Raw genomic sequence first — 23397 nt, 5'->3', positions numbered from 1 at the left:
GGCATAGGTCTGTAGCTGCAACTCCAATTTGACTACTAATCTGGAAACTTCTATATGTGCAGGTGCAGCTGTAAAAAGAAAAAAAAAAATTAAGGGAAAAAAGACTGAACCAAAAGAATGGGATTATCCCTAAGGTTCTTCTCAGAATAGATGCATTCTAATTTAAGCAGTATTTCCCAAGCTTGAGTAATCCATATCTTCACTATGTTTACCATATCTGAGTGTCATCTTTGCTAGATTTTTACTTTAACATATTTTCTATTTTTAAGATATATTTTGAAAGGAAATGTTATGTCACTGTCATTAATTTATAGTCACTATTTGTCTTAACTGGAAGTAACCACCATTAAAAGAAAACAATGTTATTTAAGTGTATCTAGATGCAATTGCCTTGCCAGGATTTAGAGCATGAAGCTAGACCTCTCTCAGCTAAATGGGAAATTAATGGGGGTTTGAGGAATTAAAGCCTTGCTAGCACCAAACTGAGACCCTTTGTATCACTTTAAGTGATTTTTGGAGTTCCCGTCATGACACAGCGGAAATGAATCTGACTAGGAACCATGATGTTTCAGGTTTGATCCCGGGCCTCACTCAGTGGGTTAAGGATCTGGTGTTGCCGTGAGCTGTGGTGTAGGTCGAAGATGCGGCTTGGATCTCTTGTGGCTGTTGCTGTGGCTGTGGATGGCAGCTGTAGCTCCAGTTCGACCCTTAGCCTGGGAACCTCCATATGCCACAGGTCCTAAAAAGCAAAAAAAAAGAAGAAGATTTTATATTTACACCAGTGATGTAGCTACACTTTGGAAGATGGTAGCATAGCAATCGAGAGGGCAAACTTTGGAAGCAGATCCATTTGGGTCCCAGACTTCACCTCTGTGATTCACTGGCTGTAGGATGTTGGGCAAGTGACTTAACCTTGCCAGGCCTCGGTTCCTCCTTGGACATTAGTAATTGGACCTAGGGCAGCCTCTGAGATGGCCCCCAAGGATCTCTACCTTTAGGCATTTATGCTCTTGTATATCCCGCCACCTTACCTCAACTGTGTGCTGGATCTCACCACTACTTATAACCAACAGCATACAGCAATAATGATGGGATGTCACTACTGAGATTAGATTGCAAAAAGACTCTCCCTACTACTGTGGAGAAACAAGCTGCCATATCAACAGCCAACAAGTATATAATAAGGCCAACCAACCACCATCTGAATGAGCTTGGAAGTGAATTTCCCATCAGGCAAACCTTGGAATGGCTGCATCCCCAGCCTGTGAGATATTGATAGTTTATCTAAGCTGCACCTAGAGGAGTTCCCGTGGTGGCGCAGTGGTTAACGAATCCGACTGGGAACCATGAGGTTGCGGGTTCGATCCCTGGCCTTGCTCAGTGGGTTAAGGATCTGGCATTGCCATGAGCTGTGGTGTAGGTTGCAGACGTGGCTCGGATCCCGAATTGCTGTGGCTCTGGCATAGGCCAGTGGCTACAGCTCCAATTCAACCCCTAGCCTGGGAACCTCCATATGGGAACGGCTCAAGAAAAGGCAAAAAGACAAAAAAATAAATAAAATAAGCTGCACTTAGATTCTTGACCCACAGAAACTGTGACATAATACATATTTATGACATAATATACATTTGTTGTTTTAAGCTGATAATTTTTAAAATAATTTGTTATGCAACACTAACAATGCAGTTACTATGAGAGTTGTGCAAGATAATGGTGCTCCATTCAGGGGACACATCTTACTGGAAATATTGTAGGGAAAATTCACAATAGCTGCTAGTATTAAGTTCGTTATAAATATGAATGGGCAACCAAAGATCCCAGACATGAGAACTAAGATGAAAATAGCACAACTAACCTACAATCAAAAGAATAAAATAAAACATCTTTAAAAGTATAATTAATCTAGTTCTGTGAAATATGCCATTGGTAATTTGAGAGTAATTGCATTGACTCTGTAGATTGCCTTGGGTAGTATAGACATTTTGATAATGTTGATTCTTCCAATCCAAGAGCATGGTATAATTTTCTATCTGTTTGTATCATCTTAGACTTCATTCATCAGCATCTTATAGTTTTCAGAGTACAGGTCTTTTGTCTCTTTGGGTAGGTTTACTCCTAGGTATTTTATTCTTTTTGATCTGATTATATATGGGATTGTTTCCCTAATTTTTCCTATCTTTCATTGTTGGTATATAGAAATGCAATAAATTTTTGTGTATTAATTTTGTATCCTGAAACTTTACCAAGTTTATTGATGAACTCTGTTTTCTGATAGCACCTTTAGAATTTTCTAGGTGCAGTATCATGTCATCTGCAAAGAGTGATAGTTTTACTTCTTCATTTCCAATTTGGATTCCTTTTATTCCTTTTATTTCTGATTGCTGTGACTATTCTATGTTGAATAGAAGGGATGAGAACAGACATTCTGTCTTGTTCCTGAAATTAGCGAGAATTCTTTCAGTTTTTCACCATTGAGGATGATGTTAGCTCTGGGTTTGTCATATATAGCCTTTATTATGTTGAGGTAGATTCCCTCTATGCCCACTTTCTGGAGGGTTTTTATCAGAAATGGGTGTTGGATTTTGTCAAAAGCTTTTTCTGCATCTTTCAAGAGGATCATGTGGTTTTTATTATTCAGTTTGTTAATATGGTGTATCACACTAATTTGCGGATATTGAAAAATCTTTGCACCCCTGGGATAGATCCCACTTGATCATGTTTTTGACCTTTTTAATGTATTGCTGGATGCAGTTTGCTAGTATTTTGTTAAGGATTTTTGCATCTATGTTAATCAGTGATATTGGCCTGTAATTTTCTTTTTTGTGTGATATCTTTGTTTTTGGTATCAGGGTGATGGTGACCTCATACAATGAGTTTGGGAGTGTTCTTTCCTATGAAATTTTTTGGAATAGTTTCAGAGGGATAGGTGTTAGCTCTTCTCTAAATTTTTGACAGAATTCACCTGTGAAGCTGTCTGGTCCTGGCCTTTTGTTCGTTGGAAGTTTTTTAATCACAGTTTTAATTTCAGTACTTGTGATTGGTTCATTCATATTTTCCATTTCTGCTGGTTCAGCCTTGGAAGATTGTACCTAAGAATTTGTACATTTCTTTGAGTTTGTCCATCTTATTAATATATAGTTGCTTGTAGTAGTCCCTTTGTATTTCTGTGATGTCCATTGTAACTTCTCTGTTTTTATTTCTAATTTTATTGATTTGAGTCCTCTCTTTTTTTTCCTTGATGAGTCTGGGTAAGGGTTTATCAATTTTTTTGATCTTTTCAAAGAACCAGGTTTTAGTTTCATTGATCTTTTCTATTGTTTTCTTCATTTCTATTTCATTTATTTCTGCTCTGATCTTTGTGATTTCTTTCCTTCTGCCAACTTTGGGTCTTGTTTGTTCTTGTTTCTCTAGTTGCTTTAGATGTAAAGTTAAGTTGTTTATTTGAATTTTTTGTTGTTTCTTGAGGTAGGCTTGCTATAAACTTCCCTCTTAGAACTGCTTTTGCTGCATCCCATTGGTTTTGGGTTTGGGTTGTCGTGTCTCTGTTGTCATTTGCTTCTAGGTATTTTTTAATTTCCACTTTGATTTGTTCAGTGATCCATTGGTTATTTAGTATAATGTTGTTTAGCTCCATGTGTTTGTGTTTTTTGCAGTTTTTTATTGTTGATTTCTAGTCTTTACAGCATTGCGGTTGGAAAAGATACTTGATATAATTTCAATTTTTTAAAACTTACTGAGGCTTGATTCGTGACCCAGAATATGATCTATTCTAGAGGATGTTCCATGTGCGCTTGAGAAGAATGTGTATTCTGCTGCTTTTAGATGGAATATGCTGTAAATATCTGTTAAGTCCATCTGCTCTAATGCATCATTTAAAGCCTGTGTTCCTTTGTTGGTTTTCTGTGTGGATGCTCTGTCCTTTGCTGTAAGTGAGGGTGTTAAAGTCCTCTACTATTATTGTGGTATTGTAGGTTTCTCCTTTTAAGGCTGTTAGCAGTTGCCTTATATATTGAGGTGATCCTATGTTGGGTGCATATATATTTGCAATTTTTAGATCTTCTTTTTAGATTGATCATTTGTCATTGTGTAATGACCTTCTTTGTCTTCTGTAATCTTCTTTATTTTAAGGTCTATTATGTATGATATGAGTATTGCTATTCTGGCTTTCTTTTGATTTACATTTGCATAGAATTGGCACATGCACATTGAGGTATATGGAATGACTGGCCAATGGGGACCTTCTATATAGCACAGAGAGCTCTACCCAGAATTCTGTGATAACTATGTGGGAAAAGAATCTAAGAGAATGGATATGTGTATATGTATGACTGGGTCACTTTGTTGTAGAGCAGAAATTATCACAACCTTATAAATTAACTATACTTCAGTAAAACTTAAAAAAATAAAAACTAAGAAAGTATAATTAGTATCTTCACAGAGATTCAAGAGATACTCATTTAAAACATATTAATAATAATTATTACAGGCTCTAGTAATAGTGAAGATAGCAGTAAAATAAAAGGAGCTCTAAGAAATTAAAAATGTTGCTACCTAAAAAAAATTTTTTGGAGTTCCCATTGTGGCTCAGCAGATTAACAACCTGACTAGTATCCATGAGGGTACAGTTTCAATCCCTGGCCTCACTCAGTGGGTTAAGGATCTGGCATTGCCACAAACTGGTATAGGTCACTGATGCAGCTCGAATTTAACCCCTAGACTGGGAATTTCCATATGTTGCACATGCAGCCCTAATTAATTAATTAGTCAAAACAATTTTAAGGGCCACACCCATGGCACATGGAAATTTCAAGGCTAGGGGTTGAATCAGAGCTATAGCTGCTGGCCTGCACCACAGCCACAGCAACACCAGATCTGAGCCATGTCTGTGACCTACATCACAACTCATGGTAGTGCCAGATCCTTAACCCACTGAGCAAGGCCAGGGATCAAACCCATATCCTCATGGATACTAATTTGTTACTGCTGAGCCACAACACGAACTCCCAATTTTTTCTTTCTTTTTGAGTTCTGTACCTGTGGCATGTGGAAGTTCTCAGGCTAGGGGTCCAATCAGACCTGTAGCTGCCAACCAATACCACAGCTACAACTAGGCCAGATCTGAGACACATCTGCAACCTACACTGCGGCTTGCAGCGATGATGGATCCTTAATCTACTCAGTGAGTCTAGGGATCAAACCCGCGTCCTCATGGACATTATGTCAGGTTTTTAACCCACTGGGCCACAATGGGAACTATACTACCTAAAATTTTGAATTGAGTAGACAGCATGAGAAGAAATTCAGAGTCAGAACATAAGGACCAAAAACGTAGATACAAAATATGGTATTTTGCTAAGAGACAAAGATACAGTCCAGGGGATTCAAAGTTTATCTAATAAAAGATCCCAAAATGAAATACAAAATGCAAATGAGGAAATAATCAAGAAATAATAGAATTGTCAACTTTATACATGCAAAAAATTCAGTGAAATCCAATGCTTATTAATGATGTTAAAATTAATACACTACTGAAAACTTTTGTCACAATGAAAGATATCTGTCTAAAAAATGAAATCAGAGCAACTGATTATAAGACCTCAGTCTGAATTACCTAGGTTACTGAAGTCTGTTTTGGTCAAACCTAAGTGATACGTAAACATGTAAAGTTATACTTCAAATTTCTAATAAAACATAAGTTTCATAAAAAGAATTGATTAACATTTTTTAAAAAACTACCACACCAACAGACTTATTGAAGAAACTCTAGACACATTCCCATTAATGTCGGGAAAAGCAACAACAGAAACATCTGCTGATTATAATCAAAATTGTAAATGAGGAGTTCCTGTCGTGGCTCAGTGGTTTGCAAATCCGACTAGGAACCATTAGGTTATGGGTTCAATCCCTGGCCTTGCTCAGTGGGTTAAGGATCCGGCGTTGCCATGAGCTGTGATATAGGTCGCAGACATGGCTCGGATCCTGAGTTGCTGTGGCTGTGGTGTAGGCTGGCGGCTACAGCTCCGATTAGACCCCTAGCCTGGGAACCTCCATTTGCCCGGGAGCGGCCCTAGAAAAGGCAAAAAGACCAAAAAAATTTAAAATAAAAAAAATTAAATTAAAAATTGTAAATGAGATCTTAGCCACTCCAGTAAGATAAGAATAAGTGATGTTTAAGAAAAAGAGAGGAGAGAGTTCCCTTCATGTCTCAGTGGTTAATGAATCTGACTAGGAACCGTGAGGTTGTGGGTTCAATTCCTGGCCTCGCTCAGTGGGTTAAGGATCCGGTGTTGCTGTGAGCTGTGGTGTAGGTCACAGACAAGGCTTGGATCTGGCGTTTCTGTGGCTCTGGCGTAGGCCAACAGCTACAGCTCTGATTAGACTCCTAGCCTGGGAACCTCCATGTGCCGTGGGTGTGGCTCAAGAAAAGACAAAAAAAAGAAAAAGAAAAAGAGGAAAATCTACAAACATTATGATTGATAATAGAGAAAATACAAGAGAATTTATAGATAAATCATTAGTGCCAATAAGAAAGTTCAGGTAGATAATTGCATAAAATAACAACATAAAAATATCAGTAAAATTTCCATATCCTAACAACAGCAACTAGTGAGAAAATATAACAGGAAAAAATATATCCTGTTCAATTAGCAACAAAAATGTAATGTGCCTAGAAATAGAAGTCTTTTATGAAGAAAATTATAAAATATGATAAAACATAAAAGAAGTCCTAAGTAAATATAAAATTGGGAAGTCTTGGAGATGTTATACTTTTTTGTCCCTATCCGGGTAACCTATAGGTATGTGTTTTGGGAAAGTTATTTAAAAGTATGTATGGGAGTTCCGATCGTGGCTCGGCAGGTTAAGGACTCAACGTTCTCTGTGAGCATGTGGATTTGATCCCTGGCCTCAATCAATGGGTTAAGGATCCAGTATTGCTGCAAGCTGCAGTGTAGGCTGAAGATGTGGCTCTGATCCAGTGTTGCTGTGTCTGTGGCACAGCTGCAGGTTTGATTCAGCCCCTGCCCCAGGAGCTTCCATATGCCACAGGTGCATCCCTAAAAAGAAAAAAAAAAAAGTGAATGTTATTTGGACAAGCCAATTTTGCAAATAAAAATAATGAAAGGGGTTCACCCTATCAGATTTTACTACATCATACAAACTCATATCAATAAAAACCACAAAGAACTAGTGTAGGATAAAACAAATCCTTAATCATAAATTATATGGGGAAACTAGCTCACTTTTTAGACAAGAACTAATGCAGAGCCTTATCTATATCTATACAAAGGTGATTTCCATATTCCTTGAGGACTTGATGTCAAATGTGGAACCAGAAATGTAATATAAGAATTGTCCAAGAATATTTTTGTAGCCTATAAATTGGGAAAGACATTAAATAAAATTCAGAACAAGTAGGAAACTGGTAGTTCTGAATTAAGCATCAAAATTAAGGATTCTGGGTGTTCTCTTGTGGTGCAGTGGGTTAAGGATCCAGTGTTGTCACTGCAGTGATTTTAGTCACTGTCATGGCGCAGGTTTGATCCTTGACTTGGGAACTTCCACATGCTGTAGATGCAGAGAAAAAAAAATTAAGGATTCTGGAGTTCCCATTGGGGCTCAGCGGAAACAAATCTAACTAGCATCCATGAGGACGCAGTTTGATTCCTGGCCTTGCTCAGTGGGTTAAGGATTGGCGTTGCTGAGAGCTGTGGTATAGGTCACAGATATGGCACAGATTCTGTGTTGCTGTGGCTGTGGTGTAGGCCAGCAACTACAGCTCTGATTCAACTCCTAGCCTGGGAACTTCCATATGCCACGGGTGTGGCCCTAAAAAGAGCAAAAAAAAAAAAAAAATTAAGGATTCCTGTTTTTAAAAAATCACGTAGTTAACAAGAAGATGGTAGCCTGAGAGAAGGTGCTTGCAATATATAAAAATGAAAAGGGATAACATCTAGAAAATAAAAGAAACTGTTAAAATCAATTAGAAAATATGTAAATGCCAAGAGAAAAATTTGGAAAAAAATATTGACAGATAATTTGCAGATGGGAAAGTCTGAGTGGCTGACACATAAATGAAGAAACACCCAATCTCACTAGTAATCAAAGAAATATACATTAAAAAAATAAGATGCTGCTACTCCCATCAGACTGGTAAAAATTAGAAAGTAAGGTAATAACAGAAATCTTTATCCATTTCTGGTGAGAATGTGAGTAGGTGATGAACACACAAAAATGCTAATCAGCTCACATCAGAATCTGGCTTAAGTGGTTTCCTGTTGTCCTTAGAATAAAATTTTAGAATAAAATCCAGACTCCTTGCCAGTGTTGGAAAGGTTCTACTCAGTCCGGCCCTATTTTCCTCTCCTACCCTCACTGGCTTCCTTTCTGTTTCTTAAGCATCCTAAGTTCTTGTCTACTTCAGGGCCTTTGCCCATGCCATTCCCATTGCCTGGAATGTTCCAATGTCTGGCTTCTCCTCAGCCATCAGTTCTGTACTCATATGTTACCTCTGCAAGGAGAACTTCTAAGTCAGTCTTGGACTCAGCACCCCTCACTTGGCACATTCACATTAAAACACTAGAAGCAGGACTAGTTACAAAGGTGTAGGGAAGCACAGAGCAATACTGCAGAAGCAAAAGAGGGGTTGGTACCCATCTCAGACCTGAAGAGAAGAAGGCAGGGGCTGTCTGGAATCTCAAAGGAGAGTTCCATGGAGAGGACTGCCTCCAGATGGGGTTGCAATCTTCAATCTAGTGATTCACCAGCTCAAGGTAACCAGGCTCAAGCAGGGAAGGAGCTCTGGGGGGAAAATACCCCGAAATCACTCTCTTCTCCCCCTCTGATCTAATGTCAGAATTTCCTCTTGACCAAACCCATCTGAAACCGTAGGGCAAGGAAGCCTATTGATATGGAATGGGAGTTGGCAAACTTACCCTATAAAGGGCCAGACTGGAGTTCCCTGGTGGCTCCAGTGGGTTAAGGATCTGGCCTTGTCACTGTTGTGGCTCTGGTTACTGCTGTGGTGCAGGTTCAGTCCCTGGCCCAGGAACTGCCACATGCTGCAGGCAGAGCCAAAACCAAAAAGGGCCAGATGGTAATTTTCTCAGCATTAGGGACCGTAAAAATCTCTGTCACAACTACTCACCTCTTACATGGTAGCATGAGAAATGCCATAGACAGTATCTAAATGAAAGAGTGTGGTTGTGTTTCAATAAAACTTTATTTGTAAAAACAAGCAGTGAGCCGTATTTGCTTGGGCTGGATATAGAACATTCAAGATAATTTACCAGGTCAGCGAAGAGGGTGGGGAGTGGCTCTAGGGTTCAAGAGAATGTATCTAGCATCCCTTCTCCAGCAACCCCATCTAGAGTACTCTGTTCCCTTCACAGATAGAACAAACTAGTCATCACCAATAGGGAGGGGGAAGGGGGGAGGGGCAAGATAGGGATAGGAAACGAAGAGTTACAAACTACTGTGTATAAAATAAGCTACAAGGATATATAATACCACACAAGGAATATAGCCAGTATTTTATAATAACTAAATGGAGTATAATCTCTCAATATTTTGAATCACTATGTTGTAACACCTGAAATTAGTATGACATTGTAAATCAACTGTGCCTCAACATAATAATTTTTAAATTGAAAAATTAATTTAAAAAAACTCCACTCCCCCATGTCACTATCACATTATCTTGTTTTATTGCCTTCATTGCAAACTGTTAGGATCTTATTTGTTAGTCCATAAGAGTAGGGGTCGTGGCTCTCTTGTTTGCCATTATATCCCCAGCACCTAAAATGGTGCCTGACATATAGTAGCTTCTCAAATATTTTTTGAGAGAATAAGGAGACTTAAAGTATGATACAGGTTAACAAAACCAGAACATCTGGTCTCCTTAACTCAGGTGCACCAAATGATACACTCCAGACACAGACACCCAGTTCTCCCTCTTGAGTCCACATTATAAGTGCCATCCTTGTCCAGTCATTTTCAGTCTTCCTAACACCCTCTCTCCAGGCCAAGCCTGCTCATTGAGCACCCCTAGTACCCCACTACTCCAGGTTGCCATTCCACAGGTCAACTTTCAGCCTTCAGACCCAATGTAGTTTGCAGTCCTGATTCCTTGGAAATGATTCTGCTTTAGGAGACTCTGGTGCAGTCACATAGGGAAGACTTGCCTTGAATGTCTCCATTTTCTCCACTGAGGCCAAGGTAATTTTCTGGGTAGGAAAAAAACCCTTCTTTTTCACACAAAGGGCGACAGAGCACCAAAACAAGAGAAAAAGTTCAATTATCATTAAATTATTAAAGTCACCAGAAATGATTCAGCAGAGGATCTGAATGATCAGGCCACCCAAGATGGCTGTTCTCTTGCTCTCCGAATGTTCCCTGCTTGACCAGTGACTGCTTCACCTACATCCTCCTTACATGACTGACCTTCCTACATACTTGCCCCCACCCGAGCTTGTGACTCTTCTATACCTTTAGATCAGAACATCTCCACCGTGATAGCTTATCAAAGGGGTGGGCCCCTCTGCTAGTTTCCCTGGTAACTGATAAGCCAGCCTGATGTCAGTTCCCCTCCCTCCTTGGAGTTATGACCACCCGCCATCTGCCACACATGGTGGGGTATTGCTCCAGGACCTCACTTCAGACATGTAAGATCCCATATCTGTTAAACCATTGATGTCTCTGTTGCTGACTCCGGGCTCTTTGATCTGAAGGATATGGGGCTTGTAGGCCTGCAGGGTGCAGCCCAACAGGATCATAACTTGGGAAAGGTTTAGTATAGAGTTTAAGGTTTTTTAAAAAATATGTATATAGGATGACTGCAAGTGTGTGAAAATGTACCTGAATATACTCAAGGACTAGAAGGGAGCATGGGAGTATCAGTGGCTAGTATGTTTGGGTATGGGCGGTTTCTTTCTGATTTTATGATCACTCTGATAATATTGGCTAATTATTATCAGTAATTTCTTAACCTGAATAGACTGTCAGATATTTCTCTAGCAAAGGTGCATTTATTCAGGATCAGCAGAGAATTGCAGTGCGGGGTCTGCAACCATGACAAGCCCCATGCAAGTCCCCACGGGGCAAGAGGCAGCTGGGAGAGCCATAGTCAACAGCGTCCATGTCTTTTCAATTCCTGTTTGGCTCTGTTACTATCCAGGGCTTGAGAGCTCCCACTTCTGGTCTCCCAACTCAGTTTAATTGATGTTTTTCTTTATTAATTTTTTTATTACAAGTTCATCCAGAAGTTGCATAGTCCACAACACAGCATTATCATTATTATATATTATCAACTGATTATATATATCACACATGTATGTGTGTGCCTATGTATGTATGTATACACACACACATACATACATACATACATACTACATGTATAATCACCCAATCAGCAATAAAAATGATGGAGTGAATATAGCTCCCTGGTACAATGGAGGATGAATGGGAAAAGGATTGAATTTTAAGTCAGTGTTTGTGTTTTATGCTCCTCTATTTTCAAGTGGTTTCATTAAAAGTTATGATTTAAAAAAGTAACTGTACCGAATCTATTTCCCCCTCACACTCCCTTTTTCCTGTTTTGCTCTTTTCTTACCTTTGTGAGAGGATCAAAAATGTTAGAAACTGGAAAGGTAAATGGTTTTCTAATAATATTAGCCAAAAGGATGCTATTCTTTTGTAGCAAGCCCCTGAGACCACAGCGGTTACTTTATGACTACTAAAGCCTGGTAGTTGAGACTAATGCAAAACTTGGCAGCAAATGCATTCAACTTCTTACCATTCCTGAAGATCTGGAACCTTTCCCTTGCATTTGCACAAATCAGCAGATTCTCAGTGTCTCTCTCTCCCTACCCTCTCTCCCTCCCTCCCTCCCTCCTTCTATCATGGAATCCTAGATATAACTAACATCAAAAATCATAGATTCACTATAACCCTCTTGAATATTGTAGATTTGGAGATCCGTTTGGCATTGAGAAGCTGTTCTTTAAATCCATCTCCTTTCATCTCCTTTGAATCATTGCATTTCTATAGTCCATTGAATCTGTGATTGTTTCCTTGGCCTATATTTTAATTTTACCACTTGGTACACGTCTTATCATTTCTCAAACAAAAAAATCTGAGTTTTCTCTGCCCTTCACAGGTGGGTATCTGCCCTGTAAGATCATGAGTCATAAAGAAATCATCACAGATGCTGATAACTGGGTAAAAAGCTGTCCACCACAGTGTTTTTCATGTTTTGTTTAGCAACAGAAACAAACTAAAAATAATCTAAATACCTAATGATCAGAGAATGTTTATATAGATAATAATCCATCTCATGAACAGGAAATTATGCAAGCAATGAAAATCTGCAAAGGCTGTCAAGAGTGATACTATATAGACACATGTGGAAAGAGGACTAGAAGGAAGTAGCCCTTATTTTATAGTGGTTTTATCCTACACTGGATTTGTAGGATATAGGTGATATTTCTTATTTATGCTTTTATTCATTTTCCAACTTTCCTAGAATGAATATATGTTACTTTTACATTTGGAAATAAAACTTTTTTCAAAGGTCAAAAGGGTTAAGTTGCTACATCAGGATCTAGAAAGCTACAGTGAGCTTTTCCCCACCTCCTAGACTGGCCATTAGGAAGTCACTTTCTTCTCATTTTAAAAGAGGGAAGGTATTGCTACATTATTAAGCAATCAGCCAGTAAGTTTCATTCAAGAGCAATAAATTGACCTCTCAAGAGAAAATTAGTGAAGCTCAGGAAATTAGAGCTGGAAACCCCTGTTGAGTGGTCTAATGCATCCCTTAAGAATAAGTGCCATATACATTATACTTTCTGGTATGGGAACTTTCTTTTCAATCTAACTGTAAATATTTCAAGTGATCAAAGTTTCACTACTACATTTTAGACAGTCAACAAGCTATTAATCCATCTTCCCTGAGTAGAGTATAAAAACTCCAGCACACTTCAGAGATATCCATCTAACTCTTGGGTGAACCTGCTAGATGAACAAGTATCTTCAACATAGTTCAAATCCTGGCACCTCTACTCAGCTATCAGACCTTACACAAGACCCTTTACCTATCAGATCCTAGGTTTCCTCAGCTGTAAAAAGGAAAATTTTCCACCTACCTTACACATTATGCTGTAGTAATTAAATGTGTTAATGAATTTAGAGAATGTATTGAGTGCACAGAGTAGGTTTTTAGTAAATGTCTGATGATTCCAGGGTGTTGGACCAATGTCGAACAGTAGTTTTCCTGGTAGAGGAGATAGGCTATGCTGGGTCAACAACCCTTTTTTGTGTATTTCCTGGGATGACACAAGTGGGTTGGAGTGGATGGTGCAGTTCATTACCTTGAAAAAGCAAAATTCCATTTGGTACCCAATCCTTGGACTGAGTCACACCAACTAAATTCCGCAGAATCACATCACAAATATGGCTCATATAGCCTCCACTGGAGCCTTTTCACTATTGGTAAGAGCTGTAACTAGAACGCTGGCCATGAGGATGGGAAAAGAGGATGAAGAGTCATGTTTGAGATGGAATCAGTAAAATTTGATGACTGTTCAGGTAGAGGCTGAAGGAAAGAGAAGAATGATGTCCCCAAGTTCCTAACTTGGTTGACTACATGCATGGTTTATTAAGTCAACCAAGATCTACTGAGTACCTACTCAGGGCCAGGAACTGAGCATGGGGGACACTATAGTGAACCAAACGGGAAAAAAAAAATCTGCTTTTGTGAATTTACCTTCTAGTGGGGGAAACAGACAATAATCAAATAAGGCAATTTTTGGTTGTGATAACGGTGATAAAGGAAATAAACAGGGTAATAGGATAGAGAATAAGATTGTAGAAGCCTGCTTTAGATATGATGGTCAGGAAAGGACTTTCTGCAGAGGTCACATGAGGTGATGAGTCCTAAAAGCTGAAAAGAACCCAGAAGATGAAGAGAGGAAGGGATGCATCTCCAGGACAAAGGAGGAGCAAGTGCATGATGTTGGGATAGGAAAGGGCTAGGTGTATTACTTGAAAAAAGAAAAGAAAAAAGAAAAAAGGCCTAGTAATTGGAAGAAAGATTGGGTGGAGAGGAGGTTAGAGAAATAAGCAGGACCCTTTAGCCAAGAACCAAGCCTTGAGAAGCCAGTTCTTAGGGAAGACATTTTCACCTTTGACATGCTGAGTTGGAGGCACCAAAGGGGACCTCCAAACTAAAGATCCAGACCTGTATCCTGAGAACTAGAGACCATATTGGATTTGAGAAAATGTTTGGTTACATCAAAATCCCTGGAGAGTGTTTAAAAATGCGGATTTCTCAGGTATTAAAAATACAGCCTTCTGGGGTGCCACCCTGGGAAGTTCTAATTCAAGTAGGTCTTGGTCCAGATCCGGAAGTAATTTTTCAGTACTCCCAGGTAATTCTTATTCATTCATTTAAAAAATGCTTCTTGCATTCCTAGTATGTGCCAGGACAGTTCTGAGTGCTGGAGATACAGCTCTGAGCAAGCTCCAGGGCTTATAGTCTCAAGAAAGAATAGACAGCAAACAAGTAAATAAGTAACAATAGTGATACATGTCACCAAAAAAAAAAAAGTTAGTAAAATATTTAATAATTATGGGGACCTATACTTGATAAATCTAAAGAAAGCTCTTTCTTATCTCTCTTTCTCTCTGGGGACATGACGTTTCAGTTGACACCTGGCATTCTGGAGGTTCACCATTCCAGGCAGAGGGAACAGCCAAGGTGAAGGTTTGGTTGAGAACTCAGTAAATGAATCTAATTCTTTGGTTTATTCCCACTTTAATTAACCAACCAAAATGGGGGAGAAGGCATGGTGGAGAAGGGACTGTTCCAACTTTATATGTTCACTCAGCAGGCTATGCTAAGCACAATACCAGCTGCTATGCCAAGGGCTGACACGAAGATAAGCAAGACAGGTCCCTCTCTCTGGGAGTTTGCGGTCCAATGAGGGAGGCAGACAACCAAATCAATATGGCCCAGGAGACGGTAAGAACATCCCAGACAATCAATTCATGTTCTGAGAAAGCCAAGCAGATACGTAATACTTCCTCCTCTCATTTCTACATGTGGTGGTGTGAGCAACTGTTGTTGAGACTGTGCATACTAAAATTACTTGCATTGCTTTCTCATCCTGCCAACTCAGACTCTCTGAATTTTTTTGTGAAATATTTGCAACAGTGGATATTGGGTTTACTGTGTAATGAATATACTGGGGGCGGTGGGGGGGGGGGAATACCACCCTAATAATAGCTAACATTTGTTTAGCACTTAGAATCACCCAGCTTGATATGCGATCTTATATAGTCTTTATAATGTCCTTATGAGGCAAGCACTCTTATAATTCTACTTTTTTTGGATGAAGAAACTGGAGCTCAGCAAAGTGAAGGAGTTTTCCTGAAATCATTCAACTCATATATAACAATTTCCCAGCTCTGTCTGTGTTTGGAGCCCCAGTTCTGGTCCATACCATTTTTTGTGAATTGCTTAAATATTGATGCACTTGCTATCCTCACCCTGGTCCCCCAAATGGACCCTTCACTCTTCTCCCTATCTCAGTTATCTACCAGGGTTGTCTACATTAGTTAGGTTTACCTGCTTCTCTCTCCTATAGGTGGAAAAGTAGAGAGGAGGACTCCTAGTTTCCACACTTAAGAGAAAGTTGAGGGCACCCAGGCAGACCCTAAGTGGTGCCCACAGTCCTGTCCATACTCCACTCCAGGCGCCAGAGCCCCCCCCCCCCATCCCCGCCTCCGTGCAGTGTGTGTGAAGGGTTGGGCCCAAAGCTGAGCATCTTGTTCCCTGCCCAACTGTTGGGGAAGAGAAATTACTGGGGCTCAGTGTTCAAAATCTTACAAGAAGGTTGGGGCAGGCGAGCAAATCGTTGAAGTCAAGAGGAAGTAGTAAGTTTCTTACCACCTGGGTGGGGTTGGGTGGTCAATTGGATAGACATGGGTCGCCTACTGTTACACTGAATGGATTCAAATCAGCTGCTTAAAAAGATGAGCTGGTCAGCTTCAGCCCGCAGGTGAGCCAGTTTGCATTGTAAGGGGTCTTTGCTTTCCCTTCCCTGAGCCTCCTTTTTGGACTCTTCAGTTTGAGTCTGTCTGGCTTGATGGTATCTGGGTGTGTGGTCAAGGAGCGCCTTTCCTCTGTTTCTCAGGCTGGCCGACTCTCTTTCTCCTCCACTGCTTCCCCCACTCACTCCCTCCCTCCTGTGCTGACTCTTGGCCTGGGTCCCTGAGCCCTGGTGCAAATGGAGGGCGCAGGAGGGGTGAGGTTACATCTCCCTGGAGCCCAGCGCTGCTAGCTTTTCAGAGGCTCGCCAGGAGCCGGCGGCCGGAGTTGGGACCGTGCAGACTGCGCTCCTCTGCCCTCCCTGCGCCGCCGGCCTCGCCCATGTCTCAGTACGCTCCCGGCTCAGACTTCAAGAGGGCTTTGGACAGCAGTCCCGAGGCCAACACTGAGGATGACAAGACCGAGGAGGATGTGCCCATGCCCAGGAACTACCTGTGGCTCACCATTGTCTCGTGTTTTTGTCCCGCGTACCCCATCAACATCGTGGCTTTAGTTTTCTCCATCATGGTGAGTAAATTAGGATCCGAAGCGACTAGGGAGGGGAGACCTAGGCGGCGGCGTTGATCTCCTCCTGGGGACTCCGAGCACTCTCCACCCTGCACCGCTTCCTCACTACCCGGTGCACTCTCCACCCTGCACCGCTTCCTCACTACCCGGTGCACTCTCCACCCTGCACCGCTTCCTCACTACCCGGTGCACTCTCCACCCTGCCCCGCTTCCTCACTACCCGGTGCACTCTCCACCCTGCACCGCTTCCTCACCTTTCTCGGGCTCTTCCCGGCCTCCCTTGTCTCCCCGCCCCCCACCCCACCCCAACCATCAGCGTCTTCTCCCTGCCCCTTGTGGCGTTCAGAGCCCAGACTTAGCCTCCCCCAGGCAGGATTTCCTTCCTTCCAGCGCCCCTGGTGCATGCTCTCCCACCCGGGAAAGTTCTTCCTTGGACTTTAGGACTTCTCTCCCGGCCTCCTTCCCAGGGCGCTCATCCAGTTCTTCTCAACCCGCTTTTCTAGAGCCTCAAAGCACACCGCCCTAGCAGGCAAAAGCACACCCCATTGTCGAGCGTCCGAGTTCTGTGCCCCTCCTTGCCTCCTGTCCGTGGCACTGTCTTTCAGCTCTTAGTCCTTTCTTTGCTGCGCCCAGAGCGCTGTGTCTGACACTCTCGGAGGATCCCCAAGGGACCCCTCATCCCACACTTTAGCACGTTCTCTTTGGGGCAGCAGTTACTTTGTGCTTCTTCTTATGCAGCTCTCTCTTCTTGGCTCTCTTTGGCTCCTCTTTCCAGTGAGATTGCTCTCTCCAGACCTTTCTTGGGTGCCTCCTGTGCCCCTCTCACTGGCAGTATGCGGGCTCGCCTTTTATTCTTTCTGTCCCAACAAGTCGTAGTCCTCTCTCGTTTGCTGCGCAGGCACCCTAACCTTGCCTCTCTTGACATCCCCCAAGGGCTCCCGCGCACCACTCCACCACTGGGTTCTACACCCAGGGCGCTCCCGGAATGCACTGGGGACTCCCGCGATCCCTGCAGTGTGCAGCTCCCTGAGCCCTTTGTGCGCTGGGCTCCTCTGCACCGCTGTTTCTCTAGTAGAGGCAGCTGTGCTTCCAGTCTGGCCTTCCGGAGCTCACCTCCATGGCCCTCTTCAGTTGCTGCGAACTCCACCAGGAGTGCAGGAGTGCCCATGAGGTCCTGGCCTTATTGACTGGAGCAGCTGGCCTGGCTCTGTCCCGGGACAACCCTTGCAGTGAGCTCCCTCCCCCACCCACCTTGCTGACGGAACTCCCCAGCCACAGACACTGAGAGTCCCAATGCAGCTCAGTAAAGATGAAGAGCCATCGGCCCACTGCCCCCTTTCAAGTCTGCCCACACATGCCCTGGGTGCACTGATTGACTTCCTGGGTGCACACAGAGACCTCATTTGCCCTCTCCCAAACCCCCTTTGTACCAACATTCAAGTGTTCAACCACTGAGGTTCCCACTGCCTGGGTTCAAATCCTATTTCCACCACATACTGGCTGTATAATCTCTGCAGTCACTGATCTCTCTTAATCTCAGTCTCTTTATCTATAAAATGGGAGTGATCATAGCCAGAGGGTTGGAGAACTAATGAGATAAATGTGAACGCTTGGAACAGTGCCAGCATGGTGAGGTTATTAGATCTTTACTTAAATGTCACTTCCTGAGGGCATCTCTGATCACTGTTTAAAATCAACTCCCCCTACCATACACGCACAAGCTCTATCCAACTCCCTCTCCCACCCCCAACACACAAGCTCTGTTCTCCCTTCCCAGATATTTTTTGCCCAAAGCACTTATCTCCATCTCATACGTTATTTCACTTATTAATATGTTTACCATCCGTGTCCCCTCATTAGAATATAAGCTCTGGAAGGGTAGGGATATTTGTTGCTTGTTTTTTGTTGCGATTTCTTCACCTAGAAAAGAATCTGGCAGGTAGTAGACACCCAAGAAACATTACAAAATGAATGCAGGTATGAATGAAGGAAGGAATGAATGGTGTTAATGGGTCACAGTATCTGTTTGCTCTTGCTGCTTTATCCCATGCTAGAGCCCCGGAAACCACTGTATCAGGTTCCTTAGGACCAACCAGCCAGTTTCCTTCCTTCCTTCCTCCCTCTCCCAGGATATCCGGTCTTGGCGGGGGCGGGGGGCGGGGGGAAGAGAGAGAAAGGGGGGGGTTTGCAGCAAAGCAGGGGAAGATGCAACAGCCAAGATCTCCAGGCAACAGCAGACTCTGGCTGTTATTGGTGCCCACACTCTATCCTGGTTTATTAGTGAGTTGACATCCAATTTATCCTTTTCCCAGTGCCAATTAGAAAACTACCTACAAAGATTCCCCCACCCCCCACCCCCATTGATCTGAGATGAGCTAAAACTCCAGCTGGTGATGACAGGTTGGACACTAATGATGCCACTTGCTGTGTCCTGGGGGAGAAGATTTGTATGTGCTTTGAATAGAAACCTTTCTCTGGCCCCCTCATCCCCATTCCCTTCCCCAAGACTTTTTCACTAGATTGATAGCAAGAGACCATTTTATTGCCAGACCATAGACACTGGGGTCAGAAAGTTGAGTATGGCCATTTTTCATACCTTTTTAAAGCCTTGATTTCTTCATCCAGAAAATGGGAATGTGAAAAATGTTTTAAGTGGTGCAAAACTGTTGTAAGTATAAAACAGAATAAAAGCATGTCAAACCACCAGCTTTGTGCTAGGTACAGGCAATAATTGTCAGAGAGATGGAAACATCATGTGTCACATATGAAAACAAACAGAACATCAAATTAATGAAATCCAAATTCTAAAAAGAGCTTTATACACCCTCCCCATTGCACTCCCTCTAAGGTACTGGAAGTATTTTCCCTTTGAAATAGTGCAGATTTGACAAGTTTCGTAGTAAAAACTCCAGAGTCCAAAGGATAAAGAGGAAAGGGAGGAGTGTACAGGAAGAAGATGGCTGACCACCTGCCAAGTGTGTACTTTCCCTTGTGATATTCAATCCTGGCTATTTGCAAATCTCACTCATCTGTAATCTGTGATAAATTGAGGCACAGCATTGTTGGGAGTGGTCCTACTCCCCATGGAGGCATCTGGAAGTATTGGGGAGCGTCTGTGGTATGTCAGTGATTTGGAGGCACTACTGGCATTTGCAGAGGAAAGCTAAGACTATTAATATTCTGCAGTGCTGGAGACCCCTCCCCCAATGAAGAATTGACCTATCCCTAACATCAATAGCATCCCAATCAAAAAACACTGGGAGATAATGCAAACTGATATAAATATTGACAAGCCTCAAAATAACGAATTCTCAGAACTGTAAAAAGAGACAGCCATCGCAAAACAATCAATGTATTTATTAAACCAAGCCTGAGAAGCCTTCTATAAAATTACAAAGTTGAAGTAGGTGCTAGGGAATAACAAAACTACTTTGAAAAATACATGTTTGAGAAGAGTGTTCTTCAAGCTGTGGGCATCTGTGATCTTTCCACCACTCCATGCAGAACTAAGGGGGTCCTGGTGGCTGTGAGACAGTGCATCACTGATGAGAACTTTTACAGTGTGGCTTGTTGTATCAGAACATTGGTGGGTCAAGCATTGCCAGAGGCAGGGACATGAGAGTCTTTGCTTCCCCAAGTACCAAAAGTCTATTTGTTGAAAGTGCTCTTAACCTGTACTCAGATTCAGGGACACATATCTCAAGAATTTCTCCCTGACTGGGCCAATGCTAACCCATACTGCACATGTGAATTTGAAAATGGCACCCCCTCCTCCATCCATAGGTAGCCCTGAACAGGAGCACATGGCTTAGAAAGTAAAGCCAAGGCTAGTTTTCATTATGCTCCTACCCATCCCTGGCTGTCTCTGTTTATTCCATCTCAAAGACTGTCCCCATGGATTTCACACTGGAGAAAGAGTGTTCATTTGACAAATGTTTGTCGAGCACCTATTATATGCCAGGCTCTATTCCAGGCATTGGTATACTCCCTTACCTCTATCAAGTGGTAAATAAGATCAACGAGGTCTCTTCCCTCCTGGATCTGGAAGAAAAAAGTTTCCAGGCAAGTTGCAGGAGTGTTTGAAAATTTAGGGTGATGTCACCATTTTTTTTTTTTTTGTTTTGTTTTGTAGTTGGAATTTGCTACCTGACACAAGAGACTGGAAACAAGTCCATGTCAAGCCTCCTTTTTTTGTTGTTCTTTTTTTTTTTCTTTTTTTTTTTTTTTAGGGCCGCACCCGTGGCACATGGAAGTTCGCAGACTAGGGGTGGAATCAGACCTGCAGCTGCCAGCCTATGCCACAGCCACATCAATGCCAGATCCGAGCCATGTCTGTGACCTACACTGCAGCTCATGGCAACGCCAGATCCTTACCCACTGATCGAGGTCAGGGATCAAACTCTCATCCTTATGGATACTATTTGGGATCGTTGCTGCTGAGCCACGATGGGAACTCCAAGCCTCCATTTTTTATTATGTTATGATATAGTCATTTTGCATAGTTGAGCCAATTCAGTCATTCTGAGTATGGATACAGAATAGCCAATGGATGACTTGTAATTGGGTGAATTATAAACCTTCTTTCAACAGAGATTCTCCTTCACATCTATAGAATCTGTCCAGATAGCAACCAATGAGGTTCAAATCCTTTTGTGTTATTTGCTGCATTGATGATTGCATGCAACTGTCTTAATCTCTCTGAGCCCTGATTTTTCAACCCTGTAAAATGAGGGTTGTGACAGTACCAATTCAGGTGCTATTGTGGAGATTAAAAGGTAAAGTTTAATTGGCTTCATGTCATTGCCTAAAATACAGCTAGCGCTCCATACGTATTGATGAGGATGAGGAGGAGGAAGAATTCAGTAAGGATGATGATGCATATATTTTAGGGATACAAGCCATTGCCTTTTCCAGTAGCAATTTTTCTCTTTTTACTGAGGTAGCAAATATGATTAAAACAAAAGCAGAAGTTCCCGTTGTGGCTCAGTAGTTAATGAATCTGTGTAGGAACCATGAGGTTGTGGCCTCACTCAGTGGGTTAAGGATCCGGCGTTGCCATGAGCTGTGGTATAGGTTGCAGATGTGACTCAGATCCTGCATTGCTGTGGCTCTGGCATAGGCTGGCAGCTGTAGCTTTGATTAGACCCCTAGCCTGGGAACCTCCATATGCTGCAGGTGCAGCCCTAGAAAAGACAAAAAGACAAAAAAAAATTTTTTTTAAATAAATAAAAGGAATGACTAGTAAATATGTCACTAGAATAAATAATTGCTGTAGCCTAAAGGTAAATGTTAATGCTAAACTGAAACATATATAAATAAACAAGGAAGACTTTTGGTTAAGCATGGAATATTGAACACACCCATTTATATGCCACTCAGTTTGAAACCACATAAAATAAAATAATAGTAAATAGCTTTTAAAATGTATACCCAAGGACAAATTAGGAGAATAGGAAAAGAGATAAGAGAAGCAAAAAATCTTAGAAGATAGAAAATGGTTAGTTGGGAGACGACTAACTTTACACAGTGGATAACACTGACATTTAAATCATGCAGAAGAAGGAGTCAATGAGAATAAAGCCAATTGGCCCCACAAAACTCTTTATTATAGAGGTCCTAATTGAAGTTATCATCTTTGAAGGTAGGAGCAAGGGTAGAAGTTCCAAAGGAGGAATCTTTGGAAGTCTGTTTAAGAAGTTATTAAACTGGAGTTCCTGCTGTGGCACAGTGGGTTAAGAATCTGACTGCAGTGGCTCAGGTTGCTGTGGAGGCACAGGTTCAAGTCCTGGCCCTTCACAGTGGGTTAAAGGATCCGGCATTACCACAGCTGTGGCTCAAGATTCAATCCCTGGCCCAGGAATTTCCATATACTGCATATGTGGCCATAAAAAAAAAAGTCGTTCAACTCAGAGATCATGGAGCGACCTATGGACAGGCACCTACTTCCTCAACAACCCTGACAGAAGATGGGAGACTTGCTCTCTGGTGAGATTAAACAGAACAGCTCTAGACACCAGGCACAGCTGAGAGTAAAGTTAAGGTGCTATGCTGAAAACAGGGAATTAATGGAAAGTCTAGTTCCTGCCCGAAGTTGGCACCTTTACCTTAGCATCCGGCAGAAGATTGGAAAATTTCTCTCCAAGGATGTGACCATACTAAAAGAAAAACCCTACAGAGAACAATTATTTAGATGTCCTCCAAAGAAATGATGAAATCCTCACCCAGTCATTCCCAGATATCCACCTGTTGACAAGCCCCATCCTCCCACACAAAAGTTTCAAGAAGTTTTTCATTGTCTCACTTTCAGATATGAAGAGGCAGTCAAAGATTATTATACATTTGTGAAATTCTTCTGAATCAAGATGTTGTTTATGGAAGAAATGAAGTGTAAGGAAATAATGCGAGAAGTAGAAGAAAACTTTAAGAATAGATGATTATCATCTTCAGAGAAATAATAAACTCTTGTTTATCTGAACAAGACCAGGTTGGAAAAATAAATAAAACAATCGGAGAAGCAAAACAGAGCTCTTGGGAATTAAAAACATAAGGATACTTTTTTTTTTAATTGTGGAGTGTTGAGAAGTTAGAGTCGAGGGAACCTTAAGGAAGTAACACACAAAAAAAGTAAAAATACCAAAGAGTTCCCTGATAGCTCAGTGGGTTAAGGACCTGGTGTCATCATTGCTGTGGCCTAGGTTTGATCCCTGGCCAGGAATGTCTGCATGCCACAGGTGAGGCCAAAAAAACAAACCAAAAAATGGAAGCAACTCAAATGTCCATCAACA

General features: G+C 41.8%; 1 protein-coding gene across 5 annotated transcripts in view; it reads left to right on the top strand.

Moving 5' to 3' along the window:
- TMEM233 (transmembrane protein 233) overlaps nucleotides 1–23397 on the top strand; it is a 92036-nt gene that overhangs the window by 22597 nt on the left and 46042 nt on the right. Inside the window, exon 2 of one of the 5 annotated variants that reach the window (XM_021073561.1) lies at nucleotides 14883–15016. The exons of 1 other annotated variant lie outside the window; for it this stretch is intronic. In XM_021073561.1, coding sequence (XP_020929220.1) covers nucleotides 14975–15016 — 42 coding nt within the window. In that variant the 5' untranslated portion in view covers nucleotides 14883–14974. Of the gene's footprint in view, nucleotides 1–14882; nucleotides 15017–15830; nucleotides 16613–23397 lie in introns of those variants that run through there. 3 more of the 5 variants (XM_021073558.1, XM_021073559.1, XM_021073560.1) reach the window with 3 other exon arrangements.

Source organism: Sus scrofa, chromosome 14 (assembly GCF_000003025.6).
Source record: "Sus scrofa isolate TJ Tabasco breed Duroc chromosome 14, Sscrofa11.1, whole genome shotgun sequence".
NCBI lineage: Eukaryota > Metazoa > Chordata > Mammalia > Artiodactyla > Suidae > Sus > Sus scrofa.
This window is presented reverse-complemented; position numbering and strand designations above follow the sequence as displayed.